At 49.7% G+C, this 14,567-nt stretch overlaps 1 protein-coding gene across 1 annotated transcript in view; it reads left to right on the top strand.

Annotated features, from left to right (window-relative positions):
* LOC143958875 (Fc receptor-like protein 4) overlaps positions 1 to 13,756 on the top strand; it is a 69,717-nt gene extending 55,961 nt beyond the window's left edge. Inside the window, exon 6 of the mRNA XM_077467857.1 lies at positions 13,304 to 13,756. Coding sequence (XP_077323983.1) covers positions 13,304 to 13,395 — 92 coding nt within the window. The 3' untranslated portion in view covers positions 13,396 to 13,756. The remainder of the gene's footprint in view (positions 1 to 13,303) is intronic.
* The last annotated feature ends 811 nt before the right edge of the window (positions 13,757 to 14,567 follow it).

Raw genomic sequence — 14,567 nt, 5'->3', positions numbered from 1 at the left:
CGACGGAAAAAGTCAGATGGAGCCCACACGGTCGGATTATCCGACAACACGGTCCAATCGGACATTTTCCGTTGAAATTTCCGACCATGTGTACAAGGGCTTAGAGAGTTAATGGCTAGTATGCGTTCAAAGGAGTAGCATTGCTGGACTAATCTGGTTACATCAGTAATGTTTGCAGTTGGGGCATTTTTCCAGGTGCGAAGTACTAGAGAGCGTGCAACTAATGCCGCCTACACACGACTGGACTTTTCGACGGACTTGGTCCGGCGGACAATCCGACGGACTTTGCAGCTGAGGTCCACCAGACTTTCAAACGAATGGACTTGGCCACACACGATCACTCCAAAAGTCCGGCGGATTTGAACGTGATGATGTAGAATAAGGAAGTTCATAGCCAGTAGCCAATAGCTTCCCTAGCGCCGGTTTTAGTCTGTCGGACTAGCACACAGATGAGCGGATTTCTCCGACCGGACTCAAGTCCGTCGGAAACATTTGAAACATGTTTTATTTCTAGGTCTGCCGGACTTTTGGGAAGAAAAGGTCTGCTGGAGCCCACACACGATCGAATTGTCTGACGGATTCCAGTCCGCCGGACCAAGTCCATTGAAAAGTTTGGTCGTGTGTACGTGGCATAAGAGGATATGTGATACAACTGACCTCATCTCATATGGAATGATTTCTATTCCTATGTGGAGTATTGCTAGTGCGGGATTACAGGTTGTAATTATGCCAGTGATTGAGGATATCAACTGGAATACTTGGTTCCAGAAGCTAGTTAAGCATGGGCATTCCCAGAACATATGTAGGTGGTGGCCCCGGTGGGCACAATTCCGCCAATATAAGTGTTTCGGAAGAATTTTGCCATCTGTTTGACACCCTAATGCCCCGTACACATGAGCGGAATTTCTATCCGAAAAATCTTGGATGTTTTTTTCCGACGGAATTCCACTCAAGCTTGGCTTACTTACACACGGTCACACAACAGTTCTCTGAACTTTCGACCCCCAAGAACTCGGTGACGTACAACACTACGACGAGCCGAGAAAACGAAGTTCAAAGCTTCCGAGCATGCATCGAATTGTTTCCGAGCATGCGTAGGAATTTTGCGCGTCGGAATTGCTACAGACAATCTGAACTTTTTTCCAACCGAAAAATAGAGAACCTGCTCTCAATCTTTTGTTGGCAAGAATTCCGCCAGCAAAAGTCCGGTGGAGCATTACACACGGTCGCATTTTCCGACCAAAAGCTCTCATTGGTCTTTTAATGGTGGAATTTCCGATCGTGTGTACGGGGCATAAGCAGTCATTTCCCAATGGCTTACACAATGGGATGATTTCTGGATTGTATGAAACGCTTTCTGCCACTGGTCGTCTGTGATTGTGATATCTAAATCTGTTTCCCATCTCCTCGTGTTCATAGTTTTCCTGAAGGCTGTTTTGTCCTGTAGGACAGTGATCATCAACCCTGTCCTCAGGGCCCACTAACAGGCCAGATTTTATTTATTACCTTGGGGAAGATGCAGACTAGAATACTGCAATCACTGAGCAGCAAATGATATCAACTGTGATGTATTTCAGTTATCTTGCAAACCTGGCCTGTTAGTGGGCCTTGAGGACAGGGTTGATGACCACTTCTGTAGGAGGTCGTAAAATACTGATATATCCTTACATTTTGGCTTTTCTAGTGTGAGGTATTTCCAGGCTGTGGGTGGTATCTTAATTGTCGGAATGGCATTGGCTTTTAGGAAGTGTGTAATCCTGATGCATGTGAAGAGCATGTGGTTTGGTAGTTTATATTGTAGACATGTCACTGGAGAAGTGGTTGAGGGGGTGTACATCTCACTTAGGTTGCTACACAGTGTGAGATGGTAAGTCCAGGATGGATCAGTTTCTCAGCAGCAATATGCTGCTGAGTTGTTATTTAATCTTGCCGGGCCTGGGTTTATATGGAATGGCAGGTAGGTTTGGTAGAGGGACCTGTCATTCCACACCCCCCATCCCTCGTTCCAGTTCTGGGTTTTGGATCAGGTGAGCTTTGATCCTAATTAGCCTGGGAAGGTAAAGGCTCTGCGGGCCTGCAGGTGTTTGCTCTCAGCCAGGGAAACGAACAGTCTGTGTGTTTGAGGAAGCTGCAAGCACAGCCACTGCTGGAGCTAAAATCCACCCTGCGATATCCAGGCGAAAGACGCTGTGTTTATAAGTGTCAGATAGGTGAGCAGAACCTGTTAGTAAGCGCCCAGCCGGGCTAGGTTGTTTGTTTCTGTTATTATTTTGTTCCTGTTATACACAAGAAGCACGGTGTTGCTGTATATTTTGTTTGTTGGACTGTTTGTGCCACGAATAAACGCCAAGGTCTGCTTTATAAGTCCAAGTCTGCTGTGAACTGTGTCCAAACACACCCTACCCCGGGAAGATCCCTTACAATTGGTGGAGGTAGCGGGCAACACGGTTGCTAGGGGCAACGGTGTGGACAGACTTGGCTACAGCTGCTGATGTCCTGGGTGAAAGCTGCAACTACACTCCAAGAACAGTCCAGCAACATGGAGGAGATGCTGAAGCAGATTATGCAAGTGAGTTTGCAACAACAGCAGGCTCAGACAGAGGCCAATAGACGACATGAACAGTCCATGGCTGCACAACAACAACTTATCGAGCACCTGATAGCAAATCGAGAGGCGCCTGTGGTTGCTAATCCACCCACAGTGATGGGAGCCGCTCCAGAGATTTTTTTTGGGAGAAGGACTGTGCAGAAAGCGCTGCAAAAGATGACTGCTGAGGACGATGTTGAAGCCTATCTAACAGTATTTGAGCGCGTGGCTGAGCGAGAGAAGTTACCAGCCGCTGAGTGGGCAGAGGTAATTGCACCCTATTTAACAGGTGAACCTCAAAAGGCCTACTATGACCTCAGTGAGCAAGAGGTTAAGGACTATACTCGGCTAAAAGAGGAGATACTTGCCCGACTAGGAGTTACTACTGCAGTCCGTGCCCGGAGGGTACGCAACTGGAGCTACAGTCTGGACAAATCAGCGAGGTCCCAGATGTATGACCTAATCCATTTGGCAAGAAAGTGGTTGGAGCCAGACACTTCTACTCCTGCACAAATCCTAGAGAAGGTCGTGATGGATCGCTACCTCCGAGCGCTTCCTACTGACCTGCAACGCTGGGTGGGACAAGGTGATCCTAAGAATGCAAACGAACTTGTCAACCTTGTGGAGAGGTTCCAGGCGACTGAGGACTACCTCCGTGATGTTCCTGCAGCATCTTCACCTCCCCGGAGCGCCAGATCTGTGCCGTCAGCTGGTAAGAGACTTCCATCTATTGGGGGAGTGTGGAGGGGTGCTGATGGCGGGAAAAGGGCTCAAGTGGTGTCTCAGGGAAAAAAGACTGGTGATGGTCCCGGGTGGCTAAGGGGCTCTGAAAAGGACTCCTTGCCAAAGAGACCAGGCCCTATCCAGTGTTGGAGATGCCATGAGGCGGGACACGTGTCGGCCCATTGCCCTCTTACCACTGAACCCATGGAGTGTGACGCTAGCCGGCGTCAGTCGCTGTTTGCGGAACCATCTTGTGCTGCAGTTCCTGGACTAGAGACTGAACCGCAAATCTGCAATATTACCATCAATGACCTTCCCGTTGATGCGTTAATGGACTCGGGAAGCCTCGTAACCTTGGTGCATGCTAGCCTGGTGGCTGGGGACTTAGAGTCTAAAAAGCATATGAGTGTTGTGTGCATACATGGTGATACAAAAGTGTACCCTATAGTGCTGGCTAAAGTCGGGACTGAACAAGGCACCGTACAATATGAAGTGGGTGTGGTAAAAAACCTCATGCATAATGTAATATTGGGGCGTGATTTTCCATTATTCTGGGCTCTCTGGGAAAAAAGAAAAATCCCCAAAAGGAGTGGCGATACCTCTAAGGGGGTTGCTTTGTCCCCTGTGAATGATAGAAGTGTGCAGGATGGAAATGATTGTTCTCCTTTGCAGGTCCTGGCTGGGGAGGAGGAGGCTCCTCCCACTGAGCAAAATATACTAGACTTAGAGGTATCTAGGGATAATTTTGGCGCTGCACAATTACAGGACCCCACTCTCAAAAATGCGAGAGAGCAGGTTGCTGTTATGAATGGGGTACCTCAGGAACCAGATGCTGAAAAAAGATTTCCACATTTTTCGGTGACTAATGATCTTTTCTATAGAGTCAATAAGATTAAGGATGAGATTGTGGAACAGCTTCTGGTACCTAAGCCGTACCGGCGTCAGGTGCTTGACATGGCACATAACCATGTTCTTGGGGGACACTTGGGGACTGACAAAACGCGAGAGAGGGTTCTCCAGAGGTTTTTTTGGCCGGCGATATATGATGACATTAAAAAATACTGCGAGTCGTGCCCCACATGTCAGGTTAGTGCCCCAGTGTCACATTTTCGCAGTCCTTTGGTTTCGCTCCCTATTATAGAGGTGCCTTTTGAGCGTATTGCCATGGATTTAGTGGGTCCCGTGGTAAAGTCAGCTAGAGGACACCAGTATATTTTGGTAGTCATAGATTATGCGACCCGCTATCCTGAGGCTATACCCTTAAGAAACACTGCATCTAAAACAATTGCACGTGAGTTGTTTTATATGTTCTCTAGGACTGGGATCCCCAAAGAAATCCTAACTGACCAAGGTACGCCATTTATGTCAAAACTGATGAAGGAATTATGCAAACTATTTAAAGTCTCACACATCCGTACCTCTGTATACCACCCCCAGACGGACGGATTGGTGGAGAGATTTAATAAAACTTTGAAACATATGTTGAAGAAAGTGGTGGGAAAAGATGGTCGTGACTGGGATCATTTATTACCCTACCTCATGTTTGCTATTAGGGAGGTGCCCCAAGCATCCACAGGGTTCTCACCATTCGAGTTGGTCTATGGTCGTCACCCTAGGGGTCTACTGGACATTGCAAAAGAGACATGGGAGAGTGAGTCCACCCCATACAAGAGTGTTATTGAGCATGTAGCACAAATGCAGGACCGTATAGCCACTGTAATGCCCCTGGTAAGGGAGCACCTCCAGAGAGCTCAAGAGGCCCAAAGTAGAATTTACAACCGGTCCGCAAGAATCAGGACATTCAACCCAGGCGATAGGGTCCTTATACTAGTCCCCACTGTTGAGAGTAAATTCTTAGCGAAGTGGCAAGGTCCTTATGAAATTGTTGAAAAGATCAGTGAGGTGAACTACAAGGTGCACCAACCAGGTAGAAGGAAGCCTTTCCAAGTTTATCACATAAACTTAATCAAGCCCTGGAAAGACAGGGAATCCTTGGTGGCGACAAATACTGTTAATAATTTGTCACCACCAATCCCTCCAGTCAAAGTAGGTGATGCTCTATCAGTGTCACAGAAACAGGAGGCTCTGGAATTTTTACAGAAAAACAAAAACAAGTTCTCTGACCTCCCAGGGCGTACCCACCTCATCCATCATCACATTGAAACTGAGCCTAGAAGCAGAGTAAACCTAAAGCCCTATAGGATACCGGAGGCACGTAGAAAAGCCGTATCTGACGAGGTAAAACGTATGCTTGATCTGGGGGTAATTGAGGTGTCACAGAGTGAATGGTCCAGCCCGATTGTGCTAATCCCAAAGCCCAATGGAACTTGGAGGTTCTGTAACGATTTCAGAAAGTTGAATGAGATCTCCAAGTTCGATGCGTATCCTATGCCCAGGGTAGATGAGTTGATTGAGAAGTTAGGTAACGCCAGGTACATAACCACCCTCGATCTCACAAAGGGCTACTGGCAGATTCCACTTTCTGACGAGGCTAAAAAGAAAACTGCATTCTCCACCCCTGATGGGCTATTCCAGTATGTAGTGATGCCATTCGGGTTACATGGAGCGCCTGCAACTTTCCAGAGGTTGATGGACTTGATTCTGCGACCACATCGGGATTACTCAGCCGCCTACCTCGATGATGTGGTCATTTTTAGCCCTGATTGGGAAAGTCACCTCTGTAAGGTACAGGCCGTGTTGGATACCGTAAGTGATGCAGGGTTGACCATAAATGCCGAGAAGTGTGCTCTAGCCCTAGAAGAGGCCAAATATCTGGGCTACATTGTTGGGAGAGGATTGATTAAGCCACAGCTAAATAAAATTGAGGCAATACAGAATTGGCCTAGACCCCTGACAAGGAAACAGGTTAGAGCTTTCCTGGGTATTACCGGTTATTACCGTAGATTTGTGCCGAACTTTGCCTCAGTTGCTGCTCCACTAACTGACTTGACAAAGGGCGGAAAGACAGCAATGGTCACGTGGACCCCAGAGGCCGAGAAGTCTTTCCAAAGCCTTAAGTCTGCCTTGTGCCAACCACCTGTGTTAGTTACCCCCAATTTCAAGCGAGAATTTCTGGTCCAGACAGATGCCTCTAACACAGGCTTAGGTGCAGTACTCTCACAAGTAGTGAATGGTGAGGAGCATCCGGTGACGTACTTGAGTAGAAAACTAACCCCGGCCGAGAAAAATTATGCCATTGTGGAGCGAGAATGTTTGGCAGTGAAGTGGGCCCTAGAATCTTTAAAGTATTACTTGCTAGGCAGGAAATTCAAGTTGGTGACAGACCATGCCCCCCTAACATGGATGAAGTTAAACAAGGAGAGAAATGCAAGAGTGACTAGATGGTTTCTGTCCTTACAAAACTTTAATTTCACTGTGGAACACAGGCCAGGGAAATTACAGGCAAATGCTGACGCATTGTCGAGGGTGAGTTGTCTGTGGGGACAAAAGGCTCAGCCCTCCGGTCTGAAAAAGAGGGGGGGGATATGTAGACATGTCACTGGAGAAGTGGTTGAGGGGGTGTACATCTCACCTAGGTTGCTACACAGTGTGAGATGGTAAGTCCAGGATGGATCAGTTTCTCAGCAGCAATATGCTGCTGAGTTGTTATTTAATCTTGCCGGGCCTGGGTTTATATGGAATGGCAGGTAGGTTTGGTAGAGGGACCTGTCATTCCACACCCCCCATCCCTCGTTCCAGTTCTGGGTTTTGGATCAGGTGAGCTTTGATCCTAATTAGCCTGGGAAGGTAAAGGCTCTGCGGGCCTGCAGGTGTTTGCTCTCAGCCAGGGAAACGAACAGTCTGTGTGTTTGAGGAAGCTGCAAGCACAGCCACTGCTGGAGCTAAAATCCACCCTGCGATATCCAGGCGAAAGACGCTGTGTTTATAAGTGTCAGATAGGTGAGAAGAACCTGTTTAGTAAGCGCCCAGCCGGGCTAGGTTGTTTGTTTCTGTTATTATTTTGTTCCTGTTATACACAAGAAGCACGGTGTTGCTGTATATTTTGTTTGTTGGACTGTTTGTGCCACGAATAAACGCCAAGGTCTGCTTTATAAGTCCAAGTCTGCTGTGAACTGTGTCCAAACACACCCTACCCCGGGAAGATCCCTTACAATATGTGGTTAGGGTTGCCACCTTTTCTTCAAGCCAAACCCGAACACTTTCACGGCGCACGGCAATTTTTTTGTACTACACTCTAATATGATTCGATTAATAAAAGAAATGTCAGTTAAAATATGAAACTAGCCTACCTTAAAATTGGACACTGTCAGCCAGTAGGGCAGTGGATGGTATCAGTAGGGCAGTGGATGGTATCAGTAGGGCAGTGGGCGGTGTCATTAGGGCAGTGGACTGTGTCAGTAGGGCAGTGGACTGTGTCAGTAGGGCAGTGTCAGTAGAGCAGTGGGCGGTGTCAGTAGGGCAGAGAACGGTGTCAGGAGGACAGTGGACGGTGTCAAAAAGGCAGTGGACGGTGTCAGTAAGGCAGTGGACGGTGTCAGCAGGGCAGTGGATGGTGTCAGTAGGGCAGTGGGCAATGTCAGTAGGGCAGTGGACTGTGTCAGTAGGGCAGTGGACTGGGTCAGTAGGGCAGTGTCAGTAGAGCAGTGGGCGGTGTCAGTAGGGCAGAGAACGGTGTCAGGAGGACAGTGGACAGTGTCAAAAAGGCAGAGGATGGTGTCAGTAGGGCAGTGGACGGTGTCAGTAGGGCAGTGGACGGTGTCAGTAGGGCAGAGGATGGTGTCAGTAGGGCAGTGGACGGTGTCAGTAGAGTAGTGGACGGTGTCAGTAGAGCAGTGGATGGTTTCAGTAGAGCAGAGGACGGTGTCAGTAGAGCAGAGGACGGTGTCAGTAGAGCAGAGGACGGTGTCAGTAGGGCAGTGGACGGTGTCAGTAGGGCAGTGGACGGTGTCAGTAGGGCAGTGGACAGTGTCAGTAGGGCAGTGGACGGTGTCAGAAGGGCAGTGGATGGTGTCAGTAGGGCTGTGGAAAGTAACAGATTATATATCAGACAGTACCTGTGCCCCCCCCCCCAATAGAGACCTCCATTACAGCGAGACAAAAAAAAAACCTTACCTTCCAGGAGCCGCTGCAAAGATGTGTGTGTGTGAACCTGTTAGGGGGCGGAGTCTTTAATACCATGCCTTCTCCTGCAAAAGCGTCCCTGGTTGCTAGGACACCAGTCTAGTGGCCCTCCATTCACTGTCTCTGGCGGCATCGGTGCTGCCGGCTGGGTGGGAGAAAGAGAATGCACAGACAGTGCAGTGTGACCTGGCTGCAGGACATTAGCCCTGCTGGAGCAGGGGAAGAAGGGAGGAGGTGCGTGCTGTTTGGGGGTAGCTGACAGAGGAGCAGGGGGTAGCTGACAGAGGGGGGTAGGTGACAGAGGAGAGGGGACTGACAGAGGAGAGGGGACTGACAGAGGAGGGGGAGCTGACAGAGGAGGGGGACTGACAGAGGAGAGGGGACTGACAGAGGAGGGGGAGCTGACAGAGGAGGGGGACTGACAGAAGAGGGGAGCAAACAGAGAGGAGGGGGCAAACAGAGAGGAGGGCTGACAGAGGAGGGGGTCGACAGAGAGAAGGGGGGCTTAAAGAGAGGAGGGGGGCCGACAGAGAGGAGGGGGGCTGACAGAGGAGGAGGGCTGACAGAGGAGGAGGGCTGACAGAGGAGGAGGGCTGACAGAGGAGGAGGGCTGACAGAGGAGGGGATCTGACAGAGGAGGGGAGCTGACAGAGGAGAGGAGCTGACAGAGAGGAGGGGAGCTGACAGAGAGGAGGGGGGCTGACAGAGAAGGAGGAGGGGGGCTGACAGAGGAGGGGAGCTGACAGAGAGGAGGGGAGCTCACAGGAGGGGGGTTGACAGAGGAGGGTGGCTGACAGAGAGGAGGGGGCCTGACAGAGGGGAGCTGACAGAGGAGGGGGGCTGACAGAGAGGAGGGAAGCTGACAGAGAGGAGGGCTGGCAGAGGAGGGGAGCTGACAGAGGAGAGGGGAGCTGACAGAGGAGAGGGGACTGACAGAGGAGGGGGGGGGCTGACAGAGGAGGGGGACTAACAGAGGAGGGGGGACTGACAGAGGAGGGGGGACTGACAGAGGAGAGGGGACTGACAGAGGGGGGGCGTCGACAGAGAGAAGGGGGGCTGAAAGAGAGGAGGGGGGTCGACAGAGAGGAGGGGGGCCGACAGAGGAGGGGAGCTGACAGAGGAGGGGAGCTGACAGAGAAGAGGAGGGCTGACAGAGGAGGAGGGGGGCTGACAGAGGAAAGGGGGGCTGACAGAGAGGAGGGGGCTGACAGAGAGGAGGGGAGCTGACAGAGAGGAGGGGAGCTGACAGAGAGGAGGGGGCTGACAGAGAGGAGGGGAGCTCACAGGAGGGGGGCTGACAGAGGAGGGGGGCTGACAGAGTGGAAGGGGGCTGACAGAGGAGAGGGGGGCTGACAGAGGAGGGGGGCTGACAGGGAGGAGGGGAGCTGACAGAAGAGGGGGGTTGACAGAGGAGAGGGAATTGACAGAAGGGGGCTGACAGGGGGAGCTGACAAAGGGGGGACTGATGGAGGAGGGGGCTGACAAGGGGGCTGACAGAGGAGAGGGGACTGACAGAGGGGGGTTTACAGAGGGGGGGCTGACAGAGGAGGGAGGCTGACAGAGGAGAGGGGACTGATGGGGGGGGTTTACAGAGGAGAGGGGACTGACAGAGGGGGGCTGACAGAGGGGGGGCTGACAGAGGAGAGAGGACTGACAGAAGAGGGGGGTTGACAGAGAAGGGGGCTGACAGAGGGTGGGGGCTGACAGAGGGTGGGGGCTGACAGGGGGGACTAACAGAGGAGGGGCTGACAGAGGAAAGGGGGCTGACAGAGGAGGGGGCTGACAGAGGGGGGGACTGACAGAGGGTGGGGGCTGACAGGGGGGGGACTGACAGAGGTTGGGCTGACAGAGGAGAGGGGACTGACAGAGGAGGGGGCTGACAGAGGGGGGGGGGGTTGACAGAGGAGAGGGGACTGACAGGGGGGGTTTACAGAGGAGAGGAGACTGACAGAGGGGGGCTGACAGAGGAGAGGGGACTGACAGAGGAGGAACTGACAGAGGAGAGGGGACTGACAGAGGGGGGCTGACAGAGGGGGGGGTTGACAGAGGAGAGGGGACTGACAGAGGAGGAACTGACAGAGGAGAGGGGACTGACAGAGGGGGGCTGACAGAGGAGGGGGCTGACAGAGGGGGGGTTTACAGAGGAGAGGGGACTGACAGAAGAGGGGGGTTTACAGAGGAGAGGGGACTGACAGAAGAGGGGGGTTTACAGAGGAGAGGGGACTGACAGAAGAGGGGGGTTTACAGAGGAGAGGAGACTGACAAAAGGGGGACTGACAGAGGAGTGGGGCTAGCATGGTGCTGGGAGAAGAGAGCCACTGTGAGTTGCAGCGTTTAGGATTCATTAGCCTAGCGCTGCATTGACAGGGGCGAATGGACCGGGGGACTGACTCACCACTGTCGCCATTCACCATTGGCAGTGAGACTGCCAAAAATCATTAGCCTTGCTGGAGCAGGGGAAGGAGGGGGGCCCGGGGGGAGCGCGCTGCTTGCAGGAGAGAGAGCGCATTCAGAGCAGGCTGCATTTGCCGATCGGCACAGCCACACTTTTGCTGGGGGAGAGGTGCCTGAGGTGGGTGGAGGAGAACACTCACCACTGAAGCCACACAGGACAGGAGCCGTCAGGGGGGCAGGTGCTATTGTAGAGTGTACATCCAGTGACGGAGGTCGCGCTGCTGGAGGGACACAGGGTGATAAGTGATAAACTCTCACCTCCCACACTGGCTGGAGCCTATGCTGCTGTGTCCGGGTTTCAAGAGCAGAGAAACCCGGGCACAGCTGTCAAAACCCGGACTGTCCGGGTCATTCCCGTACAGGTGGCAACCCTATATGTGGTCATTAGGTCTTCAAATGGTAGGGGTTTGGCATTTGTGATTAGGTCCTGTACAAACCGGATCCCGTGTTTTGGGAATAGTTTCAAAGATAACATTGGTATTTTTGCCTCTAGTAGGCTTAAGGGAAATTGGTAATTGTTTATAGGGCACTTTTTGTGGTTTTGGTTGAGGAGAAATCTCCATGCTTGTAGAGATGCCTGAATAGTAGGAGGGATAGTTCTAGAGTCCCATGGAATCCAGATGTCACCCATTAGGAGAGCTGTGAGGTCGGATGTCGGAGCAATGGCCCTTTCAATTTTAACCCAGAGTGGGGTATTAGTGTCTGTAAGCCAACATTTGACTTGGTCTAGTCTAGTTGCCTACATGTAATCGGGGATGTCTACTAGCCCCGCTCCTCCAACTTGTTTTTGTGGAATCAGGTTATTTGGTGAGCATCTTGCCTTCTTTGCACCCCATATGAATTTACACATTAGAGTGGACATGGATTTGAGAAAGTGTGGTGGGAAGGGGATTGGAAGTGCTCTAAATATGTATACGATTTGCAGTAAGATCGACATCTTAACCACTTAAAGACCGCCTCCTGCACATATATGTCGGCAGAATGGCATGGCTGGGCACAAGCACATACCTGAACGTTGCTCTTTAAGTGCCTAGCCATGGGTCGCGAGCCAGTCCTAAGCTCCATGACCGTGGCCGCGGGACCAGTGGACCCGGTCACCGCTGGTGTCCCGCGATCAGGTCACAGAGCTGAAGAACGAAGAGAGGTCTGTGTAAACAAACCTCTCCTCGTGCTTCCTACTGAGCCTGTCACTGATCGTCTGTTCCCTGTTATAGGGAATGATGATCAGTGACGTCAGACGCCAGGCCACGCCCCCCTACAGTTAAAAAAAAAAAAACCACACACACACACACACACACACTTAACCTCTCCCGCCCCCTAGTGGTTAACTCCTTCACTGCCAGTGTCATTTACACAGGAATCAGTGCATTTAAATAGCAGTGATTACTGTATAAATGACAATGGTCCCAAAAATGTGTCAAAAATGTCTGATGTGTCCGCCATAATGTCGCAGTCACAATAAAAATCGCTGATCGCCGCCATTTCTAGTAAAAAAAAAAATATTAATAAAAATGCTATAAAACTATCCCATATTTTGTAAACGCTATAACTTTTGCGCAAACCAATCAATAATCGATTTTTTTACCAACAATATGTAGAAGAATACGTATCGGCCTAAACTGAGGAGAAAAAAAACATTTTTATATATTTTTGGGAGATATATATTATAGCAAAAAGTAAAAAATATTGAATTTTTTTCAAAATTGTCGCTCTATTTTTGTTTATAGCGCAAAAAATAAAAACCGCAGAGGTGATCAAATACCACCAAAAGAAAGCTCTATTTGTGGGAAAAAAAGAACGCCAATTTTGTTTGGGAGCCATGTTGCACGACCGCGCAATTGCTAGTTATAGCGACACAGTGCCGAATCGCAAAAAGGGGCCTGGTCCTTTTGGCTGCAAATTGGTCCGGGGCTTAAGTGGTTAAATGATGCTAGTCTGCCCATCCAGGTTGTCCACTGCCTTCTTCTGACTGCAGGTGCTCTGTCAGAGGAGCAAATCTGGTATCGGTGGAACGCATGCGCAGTTGACAGCACGTCCCTTCCGTTACCTAATCTGATGGGTCGCCGATTCTGATGGAACACCGGTGTTTGCACCCGAAGCCGATTGAAGAATCGGCTTGGGCGAGGACATCGTGGGATCCCTGGACAGGTAAGTGTCCTCATATTAAAAGTATTTGTAGCTGCTGACTTTGAAAAAAAAAAAATTTCTGAAGGAGCCTGGAGCTTCTCTTTAAGCACACCCTCCAGATTGAGCTAAGGGCAGATGGATTCCAGGATGTAAAGGCTACATAAATCATATGCCCTTACTCAAGATGGGCAAAAATGCTAGGGGGATATTTTTTAATAATAATAATAAGGGGGGGGGGGGTTGCATTGATTAATAAAAATGAATTAAGCAACATTTTTGGTTTAAGTTCCTTCTAAATGTGTGAATATTCTTTTTCCTTTTTTTTTTCAGATTCCAAGGCAGCGCTAACACAGAACATTGTTGGGCTGGCACTATATGAGTGTATATTGATAATGTCTTTCATGTTCATTTTTATCACATAACTCTATTAACAAAAAAAACATTAAAAAAGACATTTATAAAACACCTAATTATATATAGGCCTAAACCATTGTTTTAATGATTTTTTTTTGTGATAGTTTTCCTTTATATTTCTATATACTATATATAGTTTTCCTTTATATTTCTGTAAGTGAAGATTCCACCTCTCCATAAATGCCGATGCCTTATTACCTACTGGATCGCCTTGACTGTTGGATCTGCTGAGTATAGGTCGATGACATCATCATAGATCGCTCATCCTCCAATTTTCCTCCCATACTGCTGCTGCCTTTCCTTATTGTGTATTCTGTAAATTTTACATTTGTACTACAATTAAAGACCTCCGGGCAAATATAAAAACCAGACTGGAATGTGCATATTATTATTTTTATTACTATTACACAGCACCAACAGTTTACACAGCGCTTTACAAAAGATACAGTTACAATACAATAAAATACAAGAGGGTTAAGAGGGCCCTGCTCAGAAGAGCTTACAATCTAATAGGGCGGGGCAGGTCATACAAAAGGTTGTAACTGTTGGGAATGAGCTTATGGAAGCAGTAAAAGAATAGTTGGAGGTGTGATAGGCTTCCCTGAAGACATGAGTTTTCAGGGATCGTCTGAAGGCAGCCAAGGTAGGAGACTATTATTATACAGGATAGCCGGACAGATTGAGGTACAGAGTTCCAAAGGATGAGAGAGGCTCTGGAGAAGTCCTGGAGATGCACATGGGAGGAGGAGACAAGGGAGCTTGGAAGTAGGAGGTCTTGAGAGAAGCGGAGAGGATGCTTTGGGTGATATCTGCAGACCAGATTGGTGATAGGCTTCCCTGAAGAGATGAGTTTTCAGGGATCGTCTGAAGGCAGCCAAGGTAGGAGATTATTATTATACAGGACAGCCGGACAGATTGAGGTAGAGAGTTCCAAAGGATGGGAGAGGCTCTGGATTAGTCCCGGAGACGAGCATGGGAGGAGGAAACAAGGGAGCTTGAGAGTAGGAGGTCTTGAGAAGAGCGGAGAGGACGGTTTGGGTGATATCTGGAGACCAGATTGGTGATGGAGCTCGGGGCAGAGTTGTGAATGGCTTTGTATGTTGTGGTTAGTATTTTGAACTTAATTCGCTGGGCAATAGGGATTGGAGGAGAGGGTTGGCAAACACTGAGTGGTTGGTAA

This window comes from Lithobates pipiens, unplaced genomic scaffold (assembly GCF_037356315.1).
Source record: "Lithobates pipiens isolate NorthernLeopardFrog02 unplaced genomic scaffold, aLitPip1_a1.2 Scaffold_62, whole genome shotgun sequence".
NCBI classification, from domain to species: domain Eukaryota; kingdom Metazoa; phylum Chordata; class Amphibia; order Anura; family Ranidae; genus Lithobates; species Lithobates pipiens.
Note: the sequence above shows the minus strand (reverse complement) of the source record. Positions and strands in the feature narration are given on the sequence as shown.